Source organism: Hyperolius riggenbachi, chromosome 3 (genome assembly GCF_040937935.1).
Source record: "Hyperolius riggenbachi isolate aHypRig1 chromosome 3, aHypRig1.pri, whole genome shotgun sequence".
Classification (NCBI taxonomy): domain Eukaryota; kingdom Metazoa; phylum Chordata; class Amphibia; order Anura; family Hyperoliidae; genus Hyperolius; species Hyperolius riggenbachi.
The window spans coordinates 10,546,013-10,571,682 of NC_090648.1; the positions used below are offsets into that span (position 1 = coordinate 10,546,013).

The 25,670-nt window shown below is 46.6% G+C and overlaps 1 protein-coding gene across 1 annotated transcript in view; it reads right to left on the reverse strand.

Moving 5' to 3' along the window:
* Window positions 1-23,508, reverse strand: part of LOC137560852 (phospholipase A2 inhibitor gamma subunit B-like) — a 44,021-nt gene extending 20,513 nt beyond the window's left edge. Inside the window, exons 1-2 of the mRNA XM_068272007.1 lie at window positions 23,461-23,508; window positions 14,249-14,404 (exon numbers count right to left, since the gene is read on the reverse strand). Of these exons, the coding sequence (XP_068128108.1) occupies window positions 14,249-14,384 (136 nt within the window). The 5' untranslated portion in view covers window positions 14,385-14,404; window positions 23,461-23,508. The remainder of the gene's footprint in view (window positions 1-14,248; window positions 14,405-23,460) is intronic.
* Between the last annotated feature and the right edge of the window lie 2,162 nt (window positions 23,509-25,670).

Here is a 25,670-nt window from a genome sequence, read left to right on the forward strand (position 1 = left end):
GCTCCAGGGGCCGGGGGGAGGGGCAGCCAAGCCTTCCCCTCCTCTCCCCCCCGGAGCCCTTGTCTTATCCATGGACAAGGGGCTCTTCCCCACCTCCGGTGCCCCAGGAGGAGGTGGGGGCGACGACTCCCTGGGGGGGGGTTCATGGTGGCATCTGGGAGTCCCCTTTAAGAAGGGGACCCCAGATGCCCACCCCCCTCCCAGAAGAAATGAGTATAGGGGTACAAAGTACCCTTTACCCATTTCCACAAAGGGTTAAATGAAATAAAAACACAACCACGAGAAAAGTATTTTATTATTCTAAATTAACCATAAATACTTACCTGTACCTTTAAAAAAGTTTTCCCACGCCAATATCCACGGTAAACGATCCAACGAACTGTATCCTCTTATGTTGCGATCTTCAATTAAGTTGATTGAAGATCTCCGATGACTCCCACATAGCAGAGAATGCGTCCTTTTGGATGCATAGCTGCCGGCTCCTGCTGTCTCTCCCCACCTCCTCACCTGTCACTCTCACCTAGCCTGGCACCCATGGGTGCGCTGGGTGCCAGGCTAGGTGAGGGTGACAGGTGCAGGCAGGTGGGGAGAGACAGCAGCGAGCCGGCAGCTTCACGTCCTGCTCAGGACGCATTCTCTGCTATACTGACGGTTCTTGAATCATCTGGTTCTTTTTAATGAATCGGTTCTTTTTGTTTATGAATCGGCTCATTTTACTTTGAAACTTTAAAATAGATTTTCTCAAAAAGTATAAGGTCTTTTTGAAAAAAAAAATTTCCTCTTGTTCCCACTATTCCACTTAACATTCCCAACAATTTTGGTGTTTCTACCATGTAAGGGTACTTTGCTATTAACCGTTAAAGTCGGCGGCCATTAAAGTCTATGGGCAAACCGAACTTTGAAAAAAAGTTCCCGGTTCTTTGCGAACGCGAACCACCAAAGTTCGTCTGTAACCGTTCGGCCCATCTCTACTTCCCACGACTCAGTTTCTTTTGGCAGAGGTTGCAGATGGCATTGCTGGTATCAGAGGCACACAAACAAAAAAAAATGCCACACTGGTGAGTTTTGGAATGTTGACATTCTGGTCGTGGCAACAGCAGGCATTGAAGGGCGTGTTGGCTGGCTAACCCCAGGTCCCGATACTTGCTGTCTGACATTGCCACTAGCTCCTTCCCACGAGCCCCCCCTGCTAGTTTCAAGAACTCGCCCCTCCTCCTTCTCCCCATCTAAACTGTGCCCCTGTTCTTTATGTCCTCTTGCGGGCACCTACGTGACATCCATGGACACAATGTCGTCATCATCATCATCATCAACTGCTTCACTTGTCTCAGACACCTCCAAACAGGCACCAACAACAGGTACTACATCATCGTCATCCTCCTCATACCTTACGTCCACGTGTGTACTGACGCCTGACTGAAACATATCACGCGGTGTGACATCCTCCTCATTTCCTTCATTTTCTGCCAATAAAGGTTGTACATTACTAAATGCATCATGTGTGAATAATTCCTCAGACATATCAAGTGAAGCAGCTGTGGTGCTAGTGGTGGAGGAAAGTTGTTGTGGGGTGCCTGAAGGAGGAGGACGGTGGAGGACGGTGCGTCAAAGGTGTTCCATGTGTAAGCTGTAGAAGATGGGGTGCGCCATGTAAGCCATCAACTATGTCCTCTGAATTTTGTGTGTTGATGGTACGTGCCCTCTGAACACTGCGCATTCTTCCAGGGCTGCAGGAAATCACAGCAGCATGACCTTGAGGACACTTGGGTGGCCTGCCTCTGCCTGTCATTTTTTTTAATTGGGGTACTATGCCTGCAACAAGTGAAAAGTAATGCAGTGGAGGTGCTACTATGCCTGAAACTGAATGTGGCAACAACAATAGTAGTAGTGTACACAGCTCTGGTTATCAGTGGGCTGTGTAGTGTCACACACACAGATATGCAACAGTTCAAACACAATATAATGATAATAACAGATGCCCTGGAGCAGTAGTGGAAAAACTGTGCTTGTGGTTTTATGTACCACACAATTCAGTATCAATGTAAGTGGGCACAGGCGTGGCTCTCGGTGCCAGTGGTCTCTGTCTGTGCACTATCAGTCAGACACTGAGAATATGCTGCAACACTTCAAACACAATTCAGTGATAAGAACAAAGGCCCTGAAGCAGCAGTGGAAGAAATATGCTTTTAAGTGGCACACAATTCAATATCACTAGAAGTGGGCACATGTGGCTCAGTGCCAGTGTGCTCTGTCTATACACTAACGCACAGACACTGAGAAATGCTGCAATACTTCAAACGCAACTTAGTGATAAGAACAGAGGCCCTGGAGCACCATTGTGCTTGTAGTGGGCACTGGGCACAATGGTGGTGGGTGCCTGTGGGCTGTGGAGTGTCGCACAAAAAAAAAAAGCAGAAGGATGAAGTTGCCCTCAGAAGGGCTGTTTAGGGTGGTTAAACAGCAATCAGCCAGCAAGGATCAAAATAAACAAGCCCAGCTAACGCTTTCCCTATCGCCAGCAAGCTCTGTCCCTTCCTCTCTCTAATCCAGCCGAGCAATGTGATCAACATGGCTGGCACTGCTGCTTTTTATAGAGGGCGGGGGGTTGGTGAGGGAGTGCAGGCTGATTGGCTGCCATGTGCCTGCTGACTGTGATGTAAGGGGTCAAAGTTTAGCCCAATGATGATGTATGGGGCGGGTCAAATAGAGCTATGTGCTCACTGCTCACCACTTGTGGCAAGCACGAATACCTGATCTTCGCCAGCAAACTATCCGGGCCATCTCTATTAGGCACCACCAAGGGAGTCCTAGGGTTAGACACCATCAGGGGGTGTTAGGGTTAAGCACCACCAGGGGGTCTTAGGGTTAGGCACCACCAGGGGAGTCTTAGGGTTAGGCACCACCAGGGGGGTCTTAGGGTTAGACACCACTAGGGGGGTAGGGCTAGGCACCACCAGGGGAGGGTTCTGTGTGAGAGTAGGGATAATTTAGGTCATAGTAATCATTTTTCTGGGCTATATCACTTTTCTAGGCTATATGCAGTGCCCTTTTATAGCCCAACAAATTTTGCCTATAACAGCATCCTTTTTATAAACTAAAACTAGCTTTTCATTTACACCAGGCACCTTTTGTAGACAAATCTGTCATCTCGGCTACACCAGGCACCCTTTCTAGACAAATTTGGAATTTTGGTTACACCAGTCGCCCTTTGCTATACTCTTTGATATTAACCTATATGCAGATGATACACAACTGTACCTCCCGGCCCCAGACCTTAACTCCCTCCTCACACGAGTTCCCGACTGTCTGTCCGCTATGTCCTCTTTCATGTCCTCTCGCTTCTTAAAACTTAATATGAACAAAACAGAAGTAATAGTCTTTCCACCATCTCTGTCCACCCCTTTGCCTGATATTACAATAAATGTTATTAACACGCCTATAACTTCAGTTCGCAAAGCACGGTGCTTAGGGGTAATATTTGATTCTTCTCTCTCATTTATTCCTCACATTAACTCCCTAACCAGCTCCTGTCATCTCCAACTCAAACACATAGCACGTATCCGACCTTTTCTCTCTCATGACACAACCAAAATGTTAGTACATTGTAACGATCGGTGTAACACAGAGAGGGTCTGATTACCGGTGATCTGCAGTATCACCGAGAATACAGATATATACCCGATTATTGATGATCTGCAGTATCACCGATAATCAGATATATCTCTAACCTCTGGACACCTGAGTAATATAAGTGTTTGGTGCAATGGAAATACTTTGAGGACTGCACCTGAGGAGCAGGTGCACAGCAGTAAGGAGTACTGCACAGTAACACGTTCCTTCCGCAAGCCTGAGACTCTCCCGAGGGAGGGGTCAGGCTAGGAGTAGGAAGGACAGAGTGTGAGTGACACCAAGGAAGGGTGTCACCCCCAGGTCTGTGAGCTATCTCTAGACTGGAGAGATAGCTCTCGAGGTCGGCCAAGCCGGGTCAGCAACAGACAGACAGATCAGGGACAGAGACAGGAGACAGATGCGGAATCCTAAGACAAGCAGAGTTTGGCAACAGAGTATCAGATATAGCGAAGTACCTAATCAGAGATCAGAAGAGTAGTCAGGAAAGCAGAAGGTCATAACAAATAATCAACAATGCCTAGTCTTGGGTGTGAGCTCCTTGATCATCAACACCCCGGAACTGGTCTGAGTATAACTAGATGGTAACGCTAATTCCTAGTCTGAGGTGTGAGGTCCTTGATCATCAACACCCAGGAACTAGTCTAGATAATCACACAGATAATATAACACAGATACTGACAAGGTCTGATTGCTACCACGTAGTGATCGCAACGTCAGACACCAGAGAAATGACCAGCACCCAGTATATATACACCAGCACTCTCCAGAGCCTCCCCTAAGTGCTGGACCAATGAAACCTGATAGAATTGTCAGCTGATCGGCTGGATCAGTTGACACCCTTTTGACTGTCATAAAGGCTCTGCCTCTCAACGCACGCGCGCGTCCTTCTGAACCTGTGTGGACTATCAGTCCCAGCCACACCAGACATGTGTTGTAATGCATCTGCTGGTTTGAACGCGGGGCCAGCCGCACCACTGTCAGAGCATGCGGCGGTTTCCACGCGTTCAGCCATACTGCTAGTGGTAGGCCCATGCGCGCAAGCTGCCATGTTGAACGCGGAATCAGCCTCCATACTCTGAGTACTCGCAGCGGCTTTTCCGCGTTTTCTCACAGTACCCCCCCCCCTGAGGAGTAGACTCCGGACAGCTCCTACCCGGTTTCTCAGGATATAAAGCGTGGAACTCCCTCCTTAATTTATCCGCATGCATGCAACACTCAGGTACCCATGTTCTCTTCTCAATACCATACCCTTTCCAGTGAACTAGATACTGCACTGAGTTCTGTACAACACATGAGTCTAAAAACTTTTCTACTTCATACTCAGGTTGGTCATCTACCATCACAGGAGGAGGAGGAATGGGACCTACATGAACTGCTGGCTTAAGCAGGGACACATGAAAGGATCTTACACCACGCATGCTGGCAGGGAGATCAATGGCATAAGTAACATTGTTGATCTTCCTGGTTACTGGAAAAGGGCCCACAAATCTGGGTCCTAACTTGGGCGAGGGCTGTTTCAGGGTCAAATGACGCGTGGACACCCAGACCAAGTCTCCTGGCCGGAACTTCCACTCTAAGGAGCGTTTCTTGTCAGCTTGACCTTTCTGACTTTGAAAAGCCTTCGCCAAATTATTTTTCACGATCCCCCAAATGTTCTTAAAAGACTGTTGCCAAGCCTCCAAAGCCGGAAACGGAGTGGAAGCTACTGGCAGTGGGGAGAACTTAGGCAACTTTCCAGTTACCACCTGAAAATGAGAAAATCCAGAGGAAGAGCTTTTCAAATTATTGTGCGCAAATTCTGCAAACAGCAAGAACTTGACCCAATCATTTTGCGCATCCACAACATAACACCTTAGAAACTGTTCCAATGACTGATTAATTCTCTCAGTCTGACCATTGGTCTGTGGGTGGTAGCCCGACGAAAATGACAGTTCCATGCCCATTTGATGACAAAATGCCCTCCAAAATTTAGAAACAAATTGGACTCCCCGATCTGACACTATATTTTCCGGGATGCCATGTAGCCGGAAAATGTGGATAATGAAAAGATCGGCCAACTCCTGGGCCGAGGGGAGTCCTTTCAGGGGCACAAAATGGGCCATTTTACTGAAACGGTCGACTACCACCCAATTGACCTACATGCCCTCAGACCTCGGAAGCTCACCCACAAAATCCATGGACAAATGGGTCCATGGTTCACTCGGGGTGGGCAAAGGCTGCAACGTTCCCACAGGTGCCAGACGGGAGGGTTTGCTTTTTGCACATACTGCACACTCTCTAACATACTCCTTGCAGTCAGTTGCCAATGAAGGCCACCAAGCACACCTAGCAACAAGGTCCTGTGTTCTGGTGGCCCCAGGATTTCCAGCATTCTTGTGGGAGTGGAACATCTGCAATATCTGAAGACGAAATGGCAGTGGTACAAACATCACCCCTTCAGGCTTACCTTCAGGGACATCCTGCTGGAAGGGACCTAAAGTCTCCATCCAGTTTCTCCAGGTCTCTGTGGCTGCCAACACTACTCTCTGTGGGATAATAGTCTCTGGGTCTGAGGGCTGTGCTGTCTCTGGCTCAAAGCATCTGGACAAAGCATCCGTTTTAATGTTTTTACTACCCGGAGTGTACGTAATTACAAATCTGAATCTCGAGAAAAACAGTGACCACCGAGCCTGACGGGGACTCAATCTCTTAGCCCCTTCAATGTATTCCAAATTTTTGTGATCAGTGTAAACGGTAATCGTATGTTCTGCTCCTTCTAGCCAATGACGCCATTCTTCGAAGGCCAACTTAATGGCTAGGAGCTCCCTGTTGCCTATATCGTAGTTTTTCTCTGCTGGTGAAAACCTATGAGAGAAATAGACACACGGGTGTAATCTTCCCTGCAACCCAGAACGCTGAGACAGCACAGCCCCTACCCCCGAGGCGTCCACCTCCACAATAAAGGGATAGGAGGTGTCGACGTGTCTCAAAATGGGTGCAGAGCAAAACAATTATTTTAAAGTGGAGAAAGCAGCCAGAGCTTCGGGGGACCAGTGGTTGGTATCTGCCCCTTTCTTTGTGAGACTGGTGAGGGGTGCTATGACTGTGGAGTACCCCTTTATGAACCTTCTATAGTAATTAGCGAATCCTAAAAATCTCTGGAGAGATTTTAGTCCCACTGGCTGAGGCCATTCCAGGACAGCAGAGACTTTGGCAGGATCCATAGAAAGGCCCGAAGTGGAAATTATGTACCCCAGAAAAGTGACAGAGGTTACCTCAAAAATGCATTTCTCCATTTTAGCATAAAGCATGTTCTGTCTTAACTTGTGCAGCACAAATTTGACATGAGCCCTGTGCTCAGAGAGGTTATCTGAGAAGATTAGTATATCATCCAGATATACCAGGACAAATTTACCCAACACCTCCCTGAATACTTCATTAATGAGTTCCTGAAAGACGGCTGGGGCGTTACACAACCCGAAGGGCATCACCAGGTACTCGTAATGCCCATCGGGTGTGTTAAAGGCCGTCTTCCACTCATCGCCCTCTCTGATCCGCACCAGGTTGTATGCACCCCGCAAATCCAACTTCGAGAAAATCTTAGCATTGGTAACCTGCGTGAATAAATCGTCTATCAAAGGCAATGGATAGCGATTTTTTTACTGTGATTTTATTCAGGCCCCGGTAATCAATGCATGGCCGAAGGCCTCCGTCTTTTTTCTTTACAAAAAAGAAACCTGCTCTGGCAGGCGACCGGGAAGGGCGAATGAAACCCTTAGCTAAGTTTTCACGGATGTACTCTCGCATGGCCACTTTTTCCGGCCCAGACAAATTGTAGAGATGACCTCTAGGGGGCATACAACCAGATCGGAGATCGATGGGGCAATCGAAGGGGCGATGTGGACGTAGTTTATCTGCAGCTTTGGGACAAAACACATCTGAAAATTCAGAATATTGTTCCGGTACTCCCTCCACATGAATCCTGGTCTGACCCAAGGTCACCCTCACTAAACAATGATGAAAGCAATGGGCTGACCAGCTTGTTAACTGACCAGTGGCCCAATTCATCTGAGGGGAGTGAAGGTGTAACCAAGGCATGCCAAGGATGATAGTGGAGGTTGTCATGTGTAACACAAAAAAATGCAACTTCTCCCTATGCAGCACCCCTATAGTGACTCCCACCTCTGGTGTCTGAGACAGAGGACGGTTACGTTGCAGGGGGGAATTAGAGATGAGCGTAATGACCTAATTACGATTTTGCGAAATTTCGCGTAATTAGTGTAATTACGATTATGGCCGTAAGTACATAATCGTAATGAAGAAGGATTTCGCGAAATTTCACGTAAGCGTAATTTTCGCGTAATTTTCGCATTACAGTCGTATCATGCCATAATTTCGCATTAAACGCTACCGTAATTTCGCGTTAAACTTAAACCGTAACGCTCCGTGTAATATAAAAAAGCCGCCGACTTTAAGGGTTAATAGCAAAGCCCCCTTAAATGCTAAGAGCCTCAAATTTGGAGAATATATTAAGGAGATCAGGAGGAATAAGAGGAAATTTTTTTTTTCAAAAAGACCTTATAGTTTTTGAGAAAATCGATGTTAAAGTTTCAAAGGAAAAATGTAAACATTTAAAAACCCGCCGACTTTAACGGTTAATAGCAAAGCCTGCTTAAAGTTTAGGAACACCAAATTCCCAGGGTATATTAAGGGGATCAGTGGGAATAAGAGGAAAAAAATTTTTTTCAAAAAGACCTTATAGTTTTTGAGAAAATCGATTTTTAAGTTTCAAGGGCGAAAATGTCTTTTAAATGCGGAAAATGTCAGTTTTTTTTGCACAGGTAACAATAGTGTTTTATTTTCATAGATTCCCCCAAGTGGGAAGAGTTTTACTTACTTCGTTCTGAGTGTGGGAAATATAAAAAAAAAACGACGTGGGGTCCCCCGTCCCAGACCTCTTTAACCCCTTGTCCCCCATGCAGGCTGGGATAGCCAGAATGCGGAGCACCGGCCGCGTGGGGCTCCGCACCCTGACTATACCAGCCCGCATGGTCCATGGATTGGGGGGTCTCGGAAGGGGAGGGACAGCCAAGCTTTCCCCTCCCCCTCCGAGCCCTTGTCCAATCCAAGGACAAGGGGCTCTTCTCCACCTCCAATGGGCGGTGGAGGTGGAGGCCGCGATTTCCTGGGGGGGAGGTTCATGGTGGAATCTGGGAGTCCCCTTTAAAAAGGGGTCCCCCAGATGCCCACCCCCCCTCCCAGGAGAAATGAGTATAGAGGTACTTGTACCCCATACCCATTTCCTTTAAGAGTTAAAGTAAATAAACACACAGACACTTAGAAAAAGTATTTTAATTGAACAAAAAACATAACCACGAAAAAAGTCCTTTAATATTCTTAATTAACCATTAATACTTACCTGTCCCTTTAAATAAATGATCCCTCGCAATATCCTCGGAAATGTTCTATCAGTTACAATGTAACAAAGTTATTGCAATGTAACAACTTTGTTACATTGTAACTACGCCGCACCCGACGTCACTCACCGCCGCCGCTGCCGCCGCGTCTGTGCTGCAGGACCCGACAGAGCTCTGAGCTATAGCTCAGAGCTCTCGAAAGCATCTTTGTATTTGGGCTCCAAGAAGCCCCATTGGTCCTTAGCAGACCAATGGGGTTCCTTCTGATTTGAAGGAACCCCATTGGTCTGCTAAGGACCAATGGGGCTCCTTGGAGCCCAAATACAAAGATGCTTTCGAGAGCTCTGAGCTATAGCTCAGAGCTCTGTCGGGTCCTGCAGCGCAGACGCGGTGGCGGCGGCGGCGGTGAGTGACGTCGGGTGCGGCGTAGTTACAATGTAACAAAGTTGTTACATTGCAATAACTTTGTTACATTGTAACTGATAGAACATTTCCGAGGATATTGCGAGGGATCATTTATTTAAAGGGACAGGTAAGTATTAATGGTTAATTAAGAATATTAAAGGACTTTTTTCGTGGTTATGTTTTTTGTTCAATTAAAATACTTTTTCTATGTGTTTGTGTGTTTATTTACTTTTAACTCTTAAAGGAAATGGGTAAGGGGTACAAGTACCTCTATACTCATTTCTCCTGGGAGGGGGGGTGGGCATCTGGGGGACCCCTTTTTAAAGGGGACTCCCAGATTCCACCATGAACCCCCCCCCCAGGAAATCGCGGCCTCCACCTCCACCGCCCATCGGAGGTGGAGAAGAGCCCCTTGTCCTTGGATTGGACAAGGGCTCGGAGGGGGAGGGGAAAGCTTGGCTGCCCCTCCCCTTCCGAGACCCCCCAATCCATGGACCATGCGGGCTGGTATAGTCAGGGTGCGGAGCCCCACGCGGCCGGTGCTCCGCATTCTGGCTATCCCAGCCTGCATGGGGGACAAGGGGTTAAAGAGGTCTGGGAGGGGGGACCCCACGTCGTTTTTTTTTTATATTTCCCACACTCAGAACGAAGTAAGTAAAACTCTTCCCACTTGGGGGAATCTATGAAAATAATACACTATTGTTACTTGTGCAAAAAAAACTGACATTTTCCGCATTTAAAAGACATTTTTGCCCTTGAAACTTAAAAATCGATTTTCTCAAAAACTATAAGGTCTTTTTGAAAAAAAAATTTTTCCTCTTATTCCCACTGATCCCCTTAATATACCCTAGGAATTTGGTGTTCCTAAACTTTAAGCAGGCTTTGCTATTAACCGTTAAAGTCGGCGGGTTTTTAAATGTATACATTTTTACTTTGAAACTTTAACATCGATTTTCTCAAAAACTATAAGGTCTTTTTGAAAAAAAAATTTTTCCTCTTATTCCTCCTGATCTCCTTAATATATTCTCCAAATTTGAGGCTCTTAGCATTTAAGGGGGCTTTGCTATTAACCCTTAAAGTCGGCGGCTTTTTTATATTATACGGAGCGTTAAGGTTTAAAGCGAAATTACGGTAGCGTTTAATGCGAAATTACGGCATGACCGAAACGCGAAATTTCGCGTTGAAAATTACGCTTACGGTATTTTCAATTACGATTTTAATGGCAATTTCGCTACGCTAATTTCGCATCGTAATCGCAAATTTCGCATGCGTAATTATAGTAATGCGAAATTACGAAAATTTCAGCTCAACTCTAGGGGGAATCATCCACTGCCGTAACTTGAATAGGTGGTGTTACCGGGGTGAGCGGAATACCCAATTTCCTAGCAAATTCGTAATCCATAAAATTAGCCGCTGAGCCCGAATCAATGAAGGCCTCAGTGACTTCAGATTTATCTTCCCATGTAATCGTACAAGGAAGAAGCAACCTTTTATCATCTAGGGGTAAAAGTTGTACGCCTAGGGTATTACCCCCAACTACTCCTAGGCAGTAGCGTTTCCCGATTTCTTAGGGCAATTCTGTACTCTATGACCCCCCTCTGCACAATAAAGACATAACTGCTCTGAAATCCTGCGTCTCCGCTCCACTTGAGACAACTTTGACCGAACAATCTGCATTGGCTCGGGTGGAGGCAAAACGGGAGGAGGTGGAGTTACAGGAGGCGCAGCGTAGGACACCATCCTTACATGGTTTCTACCCCGGGTCTGTTTCTACGTAGCCTACGGTCGATCCTGATGGCCGATGAAATGGCCTCATCAATGGTCTTAGGTTCAGGCTGACTTAACATAAGATCAGAGACCTCATCTGACAACCCTGATAAGAAACAATCTAACAGGGCAAAGGTGTCCCACCTGGCTGATACTGACCACCTTCTGAATTCAGCAGCATACTCCTCGACCCGACTCTTGCCTTGACGTAACAATTTGAGCTTCCGCTCAGAAATCGAGGCAATGTCTGGATCGTCGTAAATTATTGCCATGGCTTTGAAAAATTCATCTACAGAGGTTAGGGCTAAGTCTCCAGCAGGTAGACTGTACGCCCAGGTCTGAGAATCGCCTGATAACAAAGTCTTAATAAATGTGACCTTTTGGGCCATAGTTCCTGAAGATCTAGGTCTCAACTCAAAGTATGATAACACTCTACTCCTAAAATTTCAGAAATCAGATCTGTGACCAGAAAATTTTTCAGGTACAGGCATACGTATGTCTGTGCTAGGAGGAGATCGCACATCATCCACAGCCATCTGGAGGGTTTGTAAAGACCCGGACAAAGCGTCAATTAACGCCCGGTGACTACCCAGCACTTGGTTGATGGTATCCACCGAAGTGGTAAGTGCGCCCAGACAGTCGGTGTGTGCGTCCATTTGCATTTTTGGGTCTGGCGTTCTGTAACGATCGGTGTAACACAGAGAGGGTCTGATTACCGGTGATCTACAGTATCACCGAGAATACAGATATATACCCGATTATTGATGATCTGCAGTATCACCGATAATCAGATATATCTCTAACCTCTGGACACCTGAGTAATATAAGTGTTTGGTGCAATGGAAATACTTTGAGGACTGCACCTGAGGAGCAGGTGCACAGCAGTAAGGAGTACTGCACAGTAACACGTTCCTTCCGCAAGCCTGAGACTCTCCCGAGGGAGGGGTCAGGCTAGGAGTGGGAAGGACAGAGTGTGAGTGACACCAAGGAAGGGTGTCACCCCCAGGTCTGTGAGCTATCTCTAGACTGAGGAGATAGCTCTCGAGGTCGGACAAGCCGGGTCAGCAACAGACAGACAGATCAGGGACAGAGACAGGAGACAGATGCGGAATCCTAAGACAAGCAGAGTTTGGCAACAGAGTATCAGATATAGCGAAGTACCTAATCAGAGATCAGAAGAGTAGTCAGGAAAGCAGAAGGTAATAACAAATAATCAACAATGCCTAGTCTTGGGTGTGAGCTCCTTGATCATCAACACCCCGGAACTGGTCTGAGTATAACTAGATGGTAACGCTAATTCCTAGTCTGAGGTGTGAGGTCCTTGATCATCAACACCCAGGAACTGGTCTAGATAATGACACAGATAATATACAGTTTTCCCTAGACTGAGGTGTGAGGTCCTTGATCATCAACACCCAGGAACTGGTCTAGATAATGACACAGATAATATACAGTTTTCCCTAGACTGAGGTGTGAGGTCCTTGATCATCAACACCCAGGAACTGGTCTAGATAATAACACAGATAATATCACAGATACTGACAAGGTCTGAGTGCTACCACGTAGTGATCGCAACGCCAGACACCAGAGAAATGACCAGCACCCAGTATATATACACAAGCGCTCTCCAGCACCTCCCCTAAGTGCTGGACCAATGAAACCTGATAGAATTGTCAGCTGATCGGCTGGATCAGCTGACACCCTTTTGACTGTCATAAAGGCTCTGCCTCTCAGCGCGCGCGCGTCCTTCTGAACCTGTGTGGACTATCAGTCCCAGCCACACCAGACATGTGTTGTAAAGCATCTGCTGGTTTGAACGCGGGGCCAGCCGCACCGCTGTCAGAGCATGCGGCAGTTTCCCCGCGTTCAGCCATACTGCTAGTGGTAGGCCCATGCGCGCAAGCTGCCATGTTGAACGCAGAATCAGCCGCTTTACTCTGAGTACTCGCGGCGGCTTTTCCGCGTTTTCTCACATACATGCTCTTGTTATATCTCATTTGGACTATTGCAATATACTGCTTGGTGGTCTTCCAACTAACCGACTAACACCGCTCCAATCTGTACTGAACTCTGCTGCTTGACTCGCTCTTCACTGGCTACCAATCAACCATAGGATCCAGTTCAAACTCTTAACCCTAACGTACAAAGCTCTCCACAATCTCTCTCCCCTGTACATCTCCTCAATAGTTTCCAGATATCAACCCAACCGCAATCTCAGATCTGCACACAAGCTTCTTTTATCCTCTTCTACAATTACTTCCTCACATTCACATGTAAAGACTTCTCACGTGCCTCACCCCTCCTCTGGAATGCCCTTCCACAGCACATCAGCCACTCTGCCACCTTTAAAATCTTTAAACGCTCCCTCATAACTCACCTTTTCCAACAAGCAAATTCTCTAGCTTAGGCCATGTACCCTTCAACCTCGCATCTACATTTACTCCTTACTAAATAACCTAATTGCGCACTGCCTGTACATATACTGTATACTTCCTCACCTCTTGTTTCCACCCCATTCCTTTAGATTGTAAGCTCGCAAGGGCAGGGCTCTCACCCTTTTGTGTCATGGACTGTTATTTTAATTTCTTGCACTCTGTTAGACATTTATACATTTTAGTCATCATGTTAAATTTGCTATTGTAACTAATCACCAGTTCTGTATTTTGTACCAGTTTTCATATTTGATGTATATCATTGTCTGTATCATTATGTATCCCTTGTTTGTTTTTTTACATTGTACAGTGCCACGGAATATGTTGGCGCTTTATAAATAAATAAATAATAATAATAATAACCACTAACGTCGGCAGCCATTGACTTCAATGTGAAATATGAACACAAACTTTTGACAAAAAAGTTCTCGTTAAATGCGAATAGTGGAAGTTCGCCGGGAATTTTTTTCCTGGCAAAAGGTTCAGCCATCACCAGTGATAAGTGTTGTTGTTCATATAACTTGGTGTGGAGGACGGGAGGAGTGAGCGCCCAGTGTACAATTTGTTTGGGAAAGTTTACTTTAGTTTTAAACATTCAGACATGACTTATGGTGTCACCTAGGGGTAATTCTGGAATGCAGAAGTCCGTGCTGCAACAGGTGACGGTTTTGGCCAGCCTTACTATCCCGACAGATGCACTCCCGGTAAAGTTGCAGCTGCTCTGAGGCACACAGCGGTTTTCCAGGCGTTCCATCGTAAGAACCTGTGTATAGACTGAAGACACAGGAGGGCTGAAGAGTTTCAAGAATAATATAACTTTATTACACAAACCTTTGAAACATACATCATCCCTATATAAGAGTTCTATTACATATTATCTATCAGTGTCTGTCTGCAACTTTTTATTTTAGGAATTATGCCGGCAACCATGACAACAGTGTATGGCGGCTCGATGTTACAGGACCACTATCGCAAGAAAATTGTAAAATTTTAAATGCAGGTTTATAAGGATATGAGTGGGTGGAGGCACCCAAAGTAATACATGAATTAAAAACAGTTTAAAAAGGAGTATGCTTGGAAGAACAAAGAGAAATCGAGAGCCCGATATGGTGTAGTATTGTTAAGTTGGTTGTGGTTAAAAGCAAAATATTTAGATATACTCACAAACATGGGTTACCCATAGGCAACCACTTCAAGTGCAGGTGGGGAGTATTAGAACCTGACCCCACTCAGGTTTTTAAGATGTCGCTCTCTGTAGATAGGAAATGGGGTAGCACCCCTCCACCGAGGGTGGACTCAAGATTTCAGCAAGGCTTGGTGTACAGAGGCGCCAGAGTAGAATAAAAACGTTTAAAAACCGTCTAAAAGAGGGGGATGTTCAGGTGGACTTACCTCCCTCAAAAATATAAAACTCAATTGAGTCACAATATATCAATACATGAGCGCTCACTTCTGCATCTAGACCCATTGAGTTATACTCCTGTTTGCCTGATGAAGCAGGACCACACCTGCGAAACGCGTTGCACTAAGTGGAGTTCAATAAAATATTTTTGTATTGATATATTGTGACTCAATTGAGTTTTATATTTTTGAGGGAGGTAAGTCCACCTGAACATCCCCCTCTTTTAGACGGTTTTTAAACGTTTTTATTCTACTCTGGCGCCTCTGTACACCAAGCCTTGCTAAAAAGTTTAAAAAGGAGAGACATGGTTGGCTTATCTCTCCCAGAGATCTAAATATAGCCAATATGACTCAGCGGGCCGATGCATGTATGAGCTGCGGTAACATTGGCGTGTACAGACAACGCACTGCAATATTACCCTTACTCCCGCCAGCGAGTACAGCAAGCTACGCTATTAGCACGACCTCCCGTATTTAATGGTAATTCTCTTTAGCAATGCTTGTTACTGTAGCAACGGTCACACTACTCAAGTTCAGTAGGTTGCACTAATAGTGTAACTCCCAGTACTTGCTGCCAGACATAAGGGTAATATTCCTGTGTATTGTCTGTGTACGCCAATATAACTGCTGTTACGTGCAACAGGCTCAATGTTCTTTTCAAATATTATTGCACATAGTAGGGTCATCCAACACGTTTTGTGGGCAATTTCCCGCTTCCTCAGGCCAATAGTAAATAGAGATGTGAGCAAACAGTTCACCCTCGAACCACTATGTTGCTGTACTACTTCCGGGTCGCTATGACCCGTAGTAATACGGCTGCGCTGGGCCGGCGGTGCGCGTCTTCGATCGCGCGCCTGTTGTCGGGCACTCTCTGCGCATGAGCGTGACAGTGACTTATGACGTCACGCACATGCGCAGAAAGTGCCCGGCAATGGGTGCGCAATCAATGATGTGCACCACCAGCCCAGTGCAGCCGTACTACTACAGGTCATAGTGACCCGGAAGTAGTACAGGGTGAGGGGTTTGCCAGCGAACGGTTCTGGAACCGTTCGCCGACATCTCTAATAGTAACCACAAAAAATGTGCCTAGTGGGAAACATAATCTATATACATAAAATTGTATGTATGTATGTATGTGTGTGGGTATGTGTGTGTGTGTGTGTGTGTGTGTGTGTGTGTGTGTGTGTGTGTGTGTGTGTGTGTACAGTGTGTGTGTGTGTGTATGTGTGTGTGTGTGTGTGTGTGTGCCGCAATCACGCGAAAACGGCTTGACCGATGTGAACGAAACTTGGTACACAGATACCTTACTACCTGGGATGATATGTTCTGGGGTCTCGCGGCCCCCCTGCACACCTGGGCGGAGCTACAAACAGCAAATCAGATTCCACCCATTCAAGTCAAGGAAAAAATGTAAAAGGCTGCCATTCTCACAGTAATCAAGCCAGAGTCCCCACACTTGGCACAGTTAGTCACTTGGTGACCGAGGTTACGAATCCAGGAAAAATGGGAGGAGCATAACACAGCCAATCAAATTTCAGCCATTCATTTTAAATGGGAAAATGTAAACTGCAGCCATTCTTAGACTGTTAATCGCAGGGTTCTCAAACTTGGCACACTTGGTCACTGGGCGAATGCAATTAAGATTCAAGAAAATGGGTGTAGCCTACAACAGCCAATCAAAATTCACCTTTTGATTTTCAAAGGGAATATTATACTGTTAATAGCAAATGCCTCAAACCTGATACAGTCAGTCATTGGGTGATTAGGGTTCAAATTCAGAAAGGGGGCGGAGCCACAAACAGCCATATTTGTTTATTTTTCAATGGGAATATACAAAGTATTGATACCAAGGACCCCAAAGCTGATAAACTTGATAATTGAGTGACTGTATGTCAAGGTTAGAAAAAGTGTCCGGTGCCAACAACTAAATTTTTAACATGGCAGGGTTCCCAAACTTTACACAATTGGCCACTGGGTGACTGGGATGAATATTCAGAAATGTGGGTGGAGCCTACAACAGCCAATCAAAATTGACCTTTGATTATTTTTTTTATTTTCAAGGAAAATATTCCCATTGCTACCATTCTTACACTGTTAATGGCAGAGGCCTCAAACCTGATACAGTCAGTCATTGGGTGACTGGGGTCCAAATTCACTAAAGGAGTGGAGCTACAAACAGCCAATCAGATTTGTTAGATTGATTTCAGCCATTCTGTTATTGGCAGGGTTCTCAAACTTGACACAGTTGGTCACTGGGTGACTGGGACTAATATTCAGGAAAGTGGGTGGAGCCTACAGCAGCCAATCAAAATTCACCTTTTGATTTTCAAGGGGAATATTTACATTGCTGCCAATCATGCACTCTTAATGGCAGAGGCCTAAAATCTGGTACAGTCAGTCACTGGGAGACTGGGGTGTAAATTCTGAAGGGAGCGGGCCAAATACAGCCAATCAGATTTGTTTAATTTCAATGGCAAAATGCAACTTATTTATGCCAAGGACCCACTGGCGTAACAATAGGGGATGCGACCCCTGCTGTTGTGGGAGGGCCCGGGGCCCCCCTAGGGCCCGCTCAGAGACTTTTGGGGGACAGGAGGGGTCGCAGCATAAGAGGAGAGTGTGGCAGATCGGTGGGGAGGGGGGAAATTCTCCCCCCCCCTCACCTCGGCTCTCCTCTCAGCGCTCCCCCTCCTGCAATCATTGGTGGCAGCGGGCAGCGGCGGCGGCGGCAGGCTGAATACATTACCTCCTTCTCGCCGGAGCTCTTCCGTTCTCTAAGAGCTTCATGCAACTTCCAGTGTAAACAGGAAGTTGCTCTTAGAGAACGGAAGAGCTCCGGTGAGAAGGAGGTAATGTATTCAGCCTGCCGCCGCCGCTGCTGCTGCCCGCTGCCACCAATGATTGCAGGAGGGAAGCACTGAGAGGAGAGTCTGAGGTGAGGGAGGGGGGGGGGAACTTCCCCCCTCCCTACCGATCTGCCACGCTCTCCTTTTATGCTGCGACCCCTCCTGCCCCCCAAAAGTCCCTGAGCTAGGGGGGGGGGGCGGATTTTTTTTTTTATGCAGGGGGGCCCGGGGATTTCTAGGTACGCCCCTGCAAGGACCCCAAAGCTCATAAACTTGGTCATTGAGTGACTGTATGTTAAGGTTAGAAATAGTGGGCGGAGCCAAAAACAACTAACTTTTTACATTGGAAAATATAAACTGCAGTTTTTCTTACACTGTTAATGGCAGGGTTCTCAAACTTCACACAGTTGGTCACTGGGTGACTGAGATTAATATTCGGAAAAGTAGGTGGAGCCTACAAGAGCCAATCAAAATTCACCTATTGATTTTCAAGGGGAATATTAAAACTGCAGCCATTCTTACACTGTTAATGGCAGAGGCCTCAAACCTGCTACAGTCGGTCGTTAAGTGTCTGGGGTTCAAATTCAGTAAAGGGGCGGAGCCAAACACAGCCAATCAGATTTCTTTGCTGGATAAAGTGCTTCCATTAGCAGAATTTTTTTTTGTTGAAGATTCTTTATTTAAAAGGAATTTTTTAACAGAATGAGTTAAACAGAGTAAACAGGTACACCCATTATACTAGAAAACATATGTATCAGGATAAAAGGAGGTACAAATAGGTATAAAGTATACTATTGACTCTTACATAGGCAAACACATCGGTCGACGGATATAAAACTACACATAAAATATGACATAACACCATCTTATAACCATGTACTTGTGAAATGGTAGTCCAGCGTCCCATAGGACGCCAGCACATGGACTACCTGCATTGACATGGGACCGATTAGCTTCAGTAGAATGCAGTTGGATTTTCGGAGCCGGAAAGATAGACCGACTTTATTGAGATAGAACTAGAGAGAAGAGAATAAAGAGAAGAGGAGTAAATCAGTGGAGTAAGAAGGGGACGCTGCCAGCCAAAGGGCGCCTAGCCGTAAAATATCATGCCAGGGGTTCAAACAAGGGGGGAACTGCCACCTGACCATAAGGCACCATCAAGGGAGTTTTTGTTTAACCCGTGGAGAGGGAGGTATATTGAGGCAACTCTTTATATTCAGACCACCAGAACCGAACCACGTCTTCCAGAACTGTTCTTCTCTTCCATGTAAGGAAGAGGTCAGATCCTCTAGCTGCTGAAATGTATCTATCTCCCAAAACCAGTCTCGTATATTAGGAGGTTTGGTGGACTTCCACCGTCTAGCAATAAGTACTTTAGCTGCGTTTACTAGGTGCCTAGTGAGCGATTTTTTATATTTTTTAATGGACCATGAGTTATGGTGGAGTAGGAAGAATTCTGGAGAGTCTGGGGGGAGGTAGTCCGTTAGGACCTGCATTTGAGTGCGAACTTCTAGCCAAAAGTGTGATAGCATTGGGCAGGACCAGAATATATGCAGCAGAGCACCAGGATCCACCCCACATCTCCAACAAGTAGGAGAAGAAGATGGGTACATCGTGTGAAGTCTGGAGGGAGTGAGGTACCAGCGGGTAAAAATTTTATAACCAGCCTCTTGGCTGCTCGATGAGATTGACGACTTGTGAGCAAAGATCAGTATTTTCTTCCATTGCCGATCAGTAAAGGAAGTGTTAAGATCAGTCTCCCATTTTTGCTTCAAATCAGTGGAGGGCTCATCAATGTCATTGAGCAGAGAGTATACCAGTGATATCATGCCCGTAATTGGTCCTGTGTTCATGCACGTTTGCTCAAAAGTTGTAAGAGATCTGTTTAACCACCCTGGCGTTCTGATTAAATCGCCAGGGTGGCTGCGGGAGGGTTTTTTTCAAATAAAAAAAAAACTATTTCATGCAGCCAACTGAAAGTTGGCTGCATGAAAGCCCACTAGAGGGCGCTCCGGAGGCGATCTTCCGATCGTCTCCGGCGCCCAGAATAAACAAGGAAGGCCGCAATGAGCGGCCTTCCTTGTTTTGCTTATATCGTCGCCATAGCGACGAGCGGAGTGACGTCATCGACGTCAGCCGACGTCCTGACGTCAGCCGCCTCCGATCCAGCCCTTAGCGCTGGCCGGAACTTTTTGTTCCGGCTGCGCAGGGCTCAGGCGGCTAGGGGGGCCCTCTTTCGCCGCTGCTCGCGGCGAATCGCCGCAGAGCGGCGGCGATCAGGCAGCACACGCGGCTGGCAAAGTGCCGGCTGCGTGTGCTGCACTTTATTTGATTAAAATCGGCCCAGCAGGGCCTGAGCGGCGACCTCCGGCGGTGTTGGACGAGCTCAGCTCGTCCAGACCGCTCAGGTGGTTAAATGATCTCTTGATCCTTGCCTCATTAAGAAATGTTTAAATTTAGACCAGCTCCAGTGGTCTAAGTTAGGAGAATTTAATGTAACCTTTAAAGAAGGTAAGGGAGTCCAAGCCCCGTCTTGCATCAAATGGTGTGCTCTAAGAGGTTGTACAGTTCTCCACGGCCCATAACTCAGAGGATGAAGCCCCAAGGGAAATGCTGGGTTGCCCAAGATGGGAAGGAGGGGCAATGGCCAAGGGGAAATGTGGGGAAGAGCTCTATAATTAGAGAGCACTTTAAGAGTTTGTGCAATCAATAGAGTTGGGCCGAACGGTTCGCCTGCGAACGGTTCCATGCGAACTTCAGTGGTTCGTGTTCGCGTCCCGCAGGCGAACTTTTGCGGAAGTTCGGTTCGCCCCATAATGCACCATGAGGGTCAACTTTGACCCTCTACATCACAGTCAGCAGGCCCAGTGTAGCCAATTAGGCTACACTAGCCCCTGGAGCCACTCCCCCCCAATAAAAGGCAGGCAGCGGCGGCCATTACGCTCACTCGTGTGCCTGCGTTAGTGAGAGTAGGGCGAGCTGCTGCAGACTGTCTCTCATAGGGAAAGATTAGTTAGGCTTAGCTTGTTCCTGGCTGCATACCTGTTCTGTTCAGTGAGCCCACCATACCTGTTCTGTTCAGTGAGCCCACTGGATACCTGCATACCTTTTCAGTGAACCTGCCACTGCATACCTGTTCTGTGAACCCACCACTGCATACCTGTACTATGAACCCACCACTGCATACCTGTTCAGTGAACCTGCCACTGCATACCTGTTCTGTGAACCCACCACTGCATACCTGTTCTGTGAACCCACCACTGCATACCTGTTCAGTGAACCCGCCACTGCATACCTGTTCAGTGAACCCACCACTGCATACCTGTTCAGTGAACCTGCCACTGCATACCTGTTCTGTGAACCCACCCACCACTGCATACCTGTTCTGTTCAGTGAACCCGCCACTGCATACCTGTTCTGTTCAGTGAACCCACCACTGCATACCTGTTCAGTGAACCTGCCACTGCATACCTGTTCTGTGAACCCACCACTGCATACCTGTTCAGTGAACCCACCACTGCATACCTGTTCAGTGAACCTGCCACTGCATACCTGTACTGTTCAGTGAACCCGCCACTGCATACCTGTTCTGTTCAGTGAACCCGCCACTGTATTCCTGTTCAGTGAACCCGCCACTGCATACCTGTTGTGTTCAGTGAACCCGCCACTGTATACCTGTTCAGTGAACCCGCCACTGCATACCTGTTCTGTGAACCCACCACTGCATACCTGTTCTGTTCAGTGAACCCGCCACTGCATACCTGTTCAGTGAACCCACCACTGCATACCTGTTCAGTGAACCTGCCACTGCATACCTGTACTGTTCAGTGAACCCGCCACTGCATACCTGTTCTGTTCAGTGAACCCACCACTGCATACCTGTTCAGTGAACCTGCCACTGCATACCTGTTCTGTGAACCCACCACTGCATACCTGTTCAGTAAACCCACCACTGCATACCTGTTCAGTGAACCTGCCACTGCATACCTGTACTGTTCAGTGAACCCGCCACTGCATACCTGTTCTGTTCAGTGAACCCGCCACTGTATTCCTGTTCAGTGAACCCGCCACTGCATACCTGTTGTGTTCAGTGAACCCGCCACTGTATACCTGCTCAGTGAACCCGCCACTGCATACCTGTTCTGTGAACCTGCCACTGCATACCTGTTCTGTGAACCCACCCACCACTGCATACCTGTTCTGTTCAGTGAACCCGCCACTGCATACCTGTTCTGTTCATCAGCCAGGCGACCATATGGGCTGTAAAGCCACGAAAACCTGCACTCTCGCCATGGTGCGCACCAGTCCAGCACAGCCGTCACTACACAAACAGCTGTTTGCGGTGCGTTACACGGTGAGTTTGGTGTGTCAGTGTGAAGCAGTACCTTAATTACACTCCCTGATTGATGTATACACATGCAAGATGTTTTAAAGCACTTTAGGCCTCCAATTTAGCAATGCAATGTGATTTCTGCCCTTAAAACCTTGCTGTGTGTCAAATCCGTAATTTTCCCGAGGACTTTTGCCGTGTATCCCACTCCGCCATGCCCCCCTCCAGGTGTTAGACCCCTTGAAACATCTTTTCCATCACTTTTGTGGCCAGCATTTTTTTTTTTTCAAAGTTCGCCTCCCCATTGAAGTCTATTGCGGTTCGCGAACTTTAACACGAACCGAACCTTCCGCGGAAGTTCGCGAACCTAAAATCGGAGGTTCGGCCCAACTCTAGCAATCAATGCGGCCGCCGGGTTCGAAATTTTAAAAGAGCTAGATTGCCAGGGGATCAGACTGAGGCTTCCGCTTATTAATTCCTCTTCCATGCCCAGCCACCTCTTCTGTTCAAGCTGTCGGTGCCAATGGATTACACGAATGAGCACAGCCGCTGCATAATACAGTTTTGAATTTGGAACCGCTAAACCACCGGCCTCTTTGGGAGCAGTTTGAAGAGAGTACTTCAATCTAGATTTGCGGCCTTTCCAAATAAATTTAGAGAATAACTAGAGTCAGTTGTTTGAAGAATGTGACTGGTATAAAGATGGGTAGGGTCTGAAATAAGTATAACAACCATGGCATAAGAGTCATTTTAACCAGGAGAAATGTGGTTTGTCCCATTTCTGTAGTTCTTGTTTGATTCGCACTAAAGCTGGGTGGAAATTGCTTTCTACCAGGTCTTTAGGGTGCGGGGTTATGTGCACTCCAAGGTATGTAAGAGCCTTTGAAGGCCATTTGAATGGAAAATTAGTCTGTAGTGTGTTTACTAAAGTCTTAGGGAGCAACACCCCCAGCGCCTCACTCTTATCATAATTAATAGAGAGGTTAGCCAGTTGGCCGTATAGGCGGAACTCGGATAGTAGGTTAGGCAGTGAGATGTGGGGATTTGTAAGGTAAAATAACATCATCATCAGCATAAGCGGCTATCTTATGTGTTGACTTTGGAAAGGATCTCCCTTGAATGTCCGGGTTAGATCTTACCATGCACAAAAAGGGTTCCAGAGATAGGGCAAATATGAGCGGGGAAGGAGGACAGCCCTGCCTAGTGCCATTACGTATTGCAAAAGCCTCAGACAAAACCCCATTAGCTCTTACCTTGGCATTGGGGGAGGAGTAAAGAGCCATTACCCAATTGCGCATTAGCAGAATTTTGATGCCAGGAACCCAAAAGCTCACAAACTTGGTCATTGAGTGACTGTGTGTCAAGGTTACAAAAAGTGGGTGGAGTCAAAAACAGATTTTTCTGGGAAATTGTTAACTGCAGCCTTTCTTCACTGTTAAAGGCAGGGTTCTCAAACTTTGCACAGCTGGTTACTGGGTGACTGGGATTAATATTCAGAAAAGTGGGTGGAGCCTAAAAATGCCAATCAAAAATTACATATCGCTTTTCAAGGAGAATATTAAAATTGCTGCCATTCTTGCACTGTTAATGGCACAAGCCTCAAACCTGGTACAGTTGGTCATTGGGTCACTGAGGTTCAAATTCAGAAAAGGGGACAGAGCCACAAACAGTCAATCAGATTTGTTTCATTTCATGGGAAAGTACAAATTATCGATGCCAAGGACCCCAAAGCTCACAAAATTGGTCATTGAGTGACTTTGTGTCCAGGTTACATAAAGTGGGCAGAACCAAAACCAAATTTTCAGCAATCAAAGGACATAGAAAAAGTCTGGCACTATAGTGTTTATTGTGCAAAAAGGTGACACATTAAAATGGATTAAAGTGCATCAACAAGGCATGATGTGCATACATTAATCATGCAGTAAAAACATACCAACATGGTGTCTTGCTCGACTGGGTAGAAATGGGAGGCAGCGGTGGTGGGTGCCACTGGGTGCATGGGTAACGACCGTTTCGCATGGCTTGCGCCAAGCTTTGTCAAAGGTGAAGTGTGCAACAGTGCTGGAAAGACAGCGAAGCGTTTAAAAGTGCATCTAGCGGCACTTCCGGTTCGCTGTTATAGGCCACACCCCTTCCGGAAATGTGGAGAGCCCGTGCCCTTTGACCTATTGATGGAACGTTATTGGTTACGCATGAAAAATCCGCATGCACGCGTCAAAAAGTGACGTAAGTGCACGTGAACCTATCATGCTCAAAGCCACACAACGCTCTTGGAATGCAACATTTCGGCATGATGGGCCGCGCACAAGCGTCAAAAAGATGCCGCAAGAACGCATCGCCCGGAGGATCATGTGTAAGGTCCTACGTCGCATGGAGCTACTAAAAAGTGCTCAAATCATGCGTAATGGTGGCTGCAGTAACAACCCTAGCCTCTCCACGCGCCTATGACAGGCAGGGGGGATTCAGGGTGGACAGCCACCACCAAAAGGCGCAAACTATTCAAAGCCTGCCAGGACTTAGATATAGAAAATATTCTCATATCTGGCTTATTAGCCTAATTAGTAATGAAATGTTGTAGCATTATAATTCAATAGCAAATAGGGCCGGGGAATACACCCGAAGGGAAGGAGGTAGGCAGAGGAAAAGTGAACCCAAAGGTGTGAAAGTGACAGAAAGGAAAGAGGTGATGTTAAAAACAGAATGGGTACACTAAAGAGAACAGGTGTGGGAGCGGTAGACAGCACCCCAAAGGGAGGTAATTAGTTTAAACCCAAGGCGGCACCTCATATAAAATATGTATATAAATGTATTAATACTATCACAAAGTGATTAAAAAATCCACTAAGCTATCAAGAGGCATAGCCATATTGGGAATGAGCGGGCGACAAGAAGTGGCCAGGAGTGGGGGCCCAAGAATCCCCAACCAGGATCACCAAAGGATGTTAAGGATCAAGGAAGCATGCAAGATCTACATAATCGTTTAGACCCAAAGGACCTATAGCATTGGTACGTAGGATCCAAAGCGCCTCTTGTCTGAGTAGAAGTTTTTTCCTATAGCCACCTCTTCGAGGGGCATTACAAATCTCAATACAGGCAAAAGACAAAAGGTTGGGGTTGCTTTGATGGAAGGTCGACATATGCTCGACGATCCTTGGGCAGCCTTTATTTTTGGGGAGCAGTCGAACGTGCTCCAAAATATGTTCTTTCACTATCCTGGTGGTTTTGCCAACGTAAAAACGTTTGCATTGACACCACAAGGCATAGACCACAAATTTGGTTCTGCATGTAGCAAAGAAAGAGACATTGTGATGGATTGGGCCTAAGATATAGGACTTACCAGTTTTCATAAATTGACAGGCTTTGCAAAACCCCATTTATGGTTGCCTGATGAGACAAAATCATTCAGCCAGGTGCGCTGTGGATGCTCACGAAAGTCACTGTGTATGTACTAGAAGATCACCAA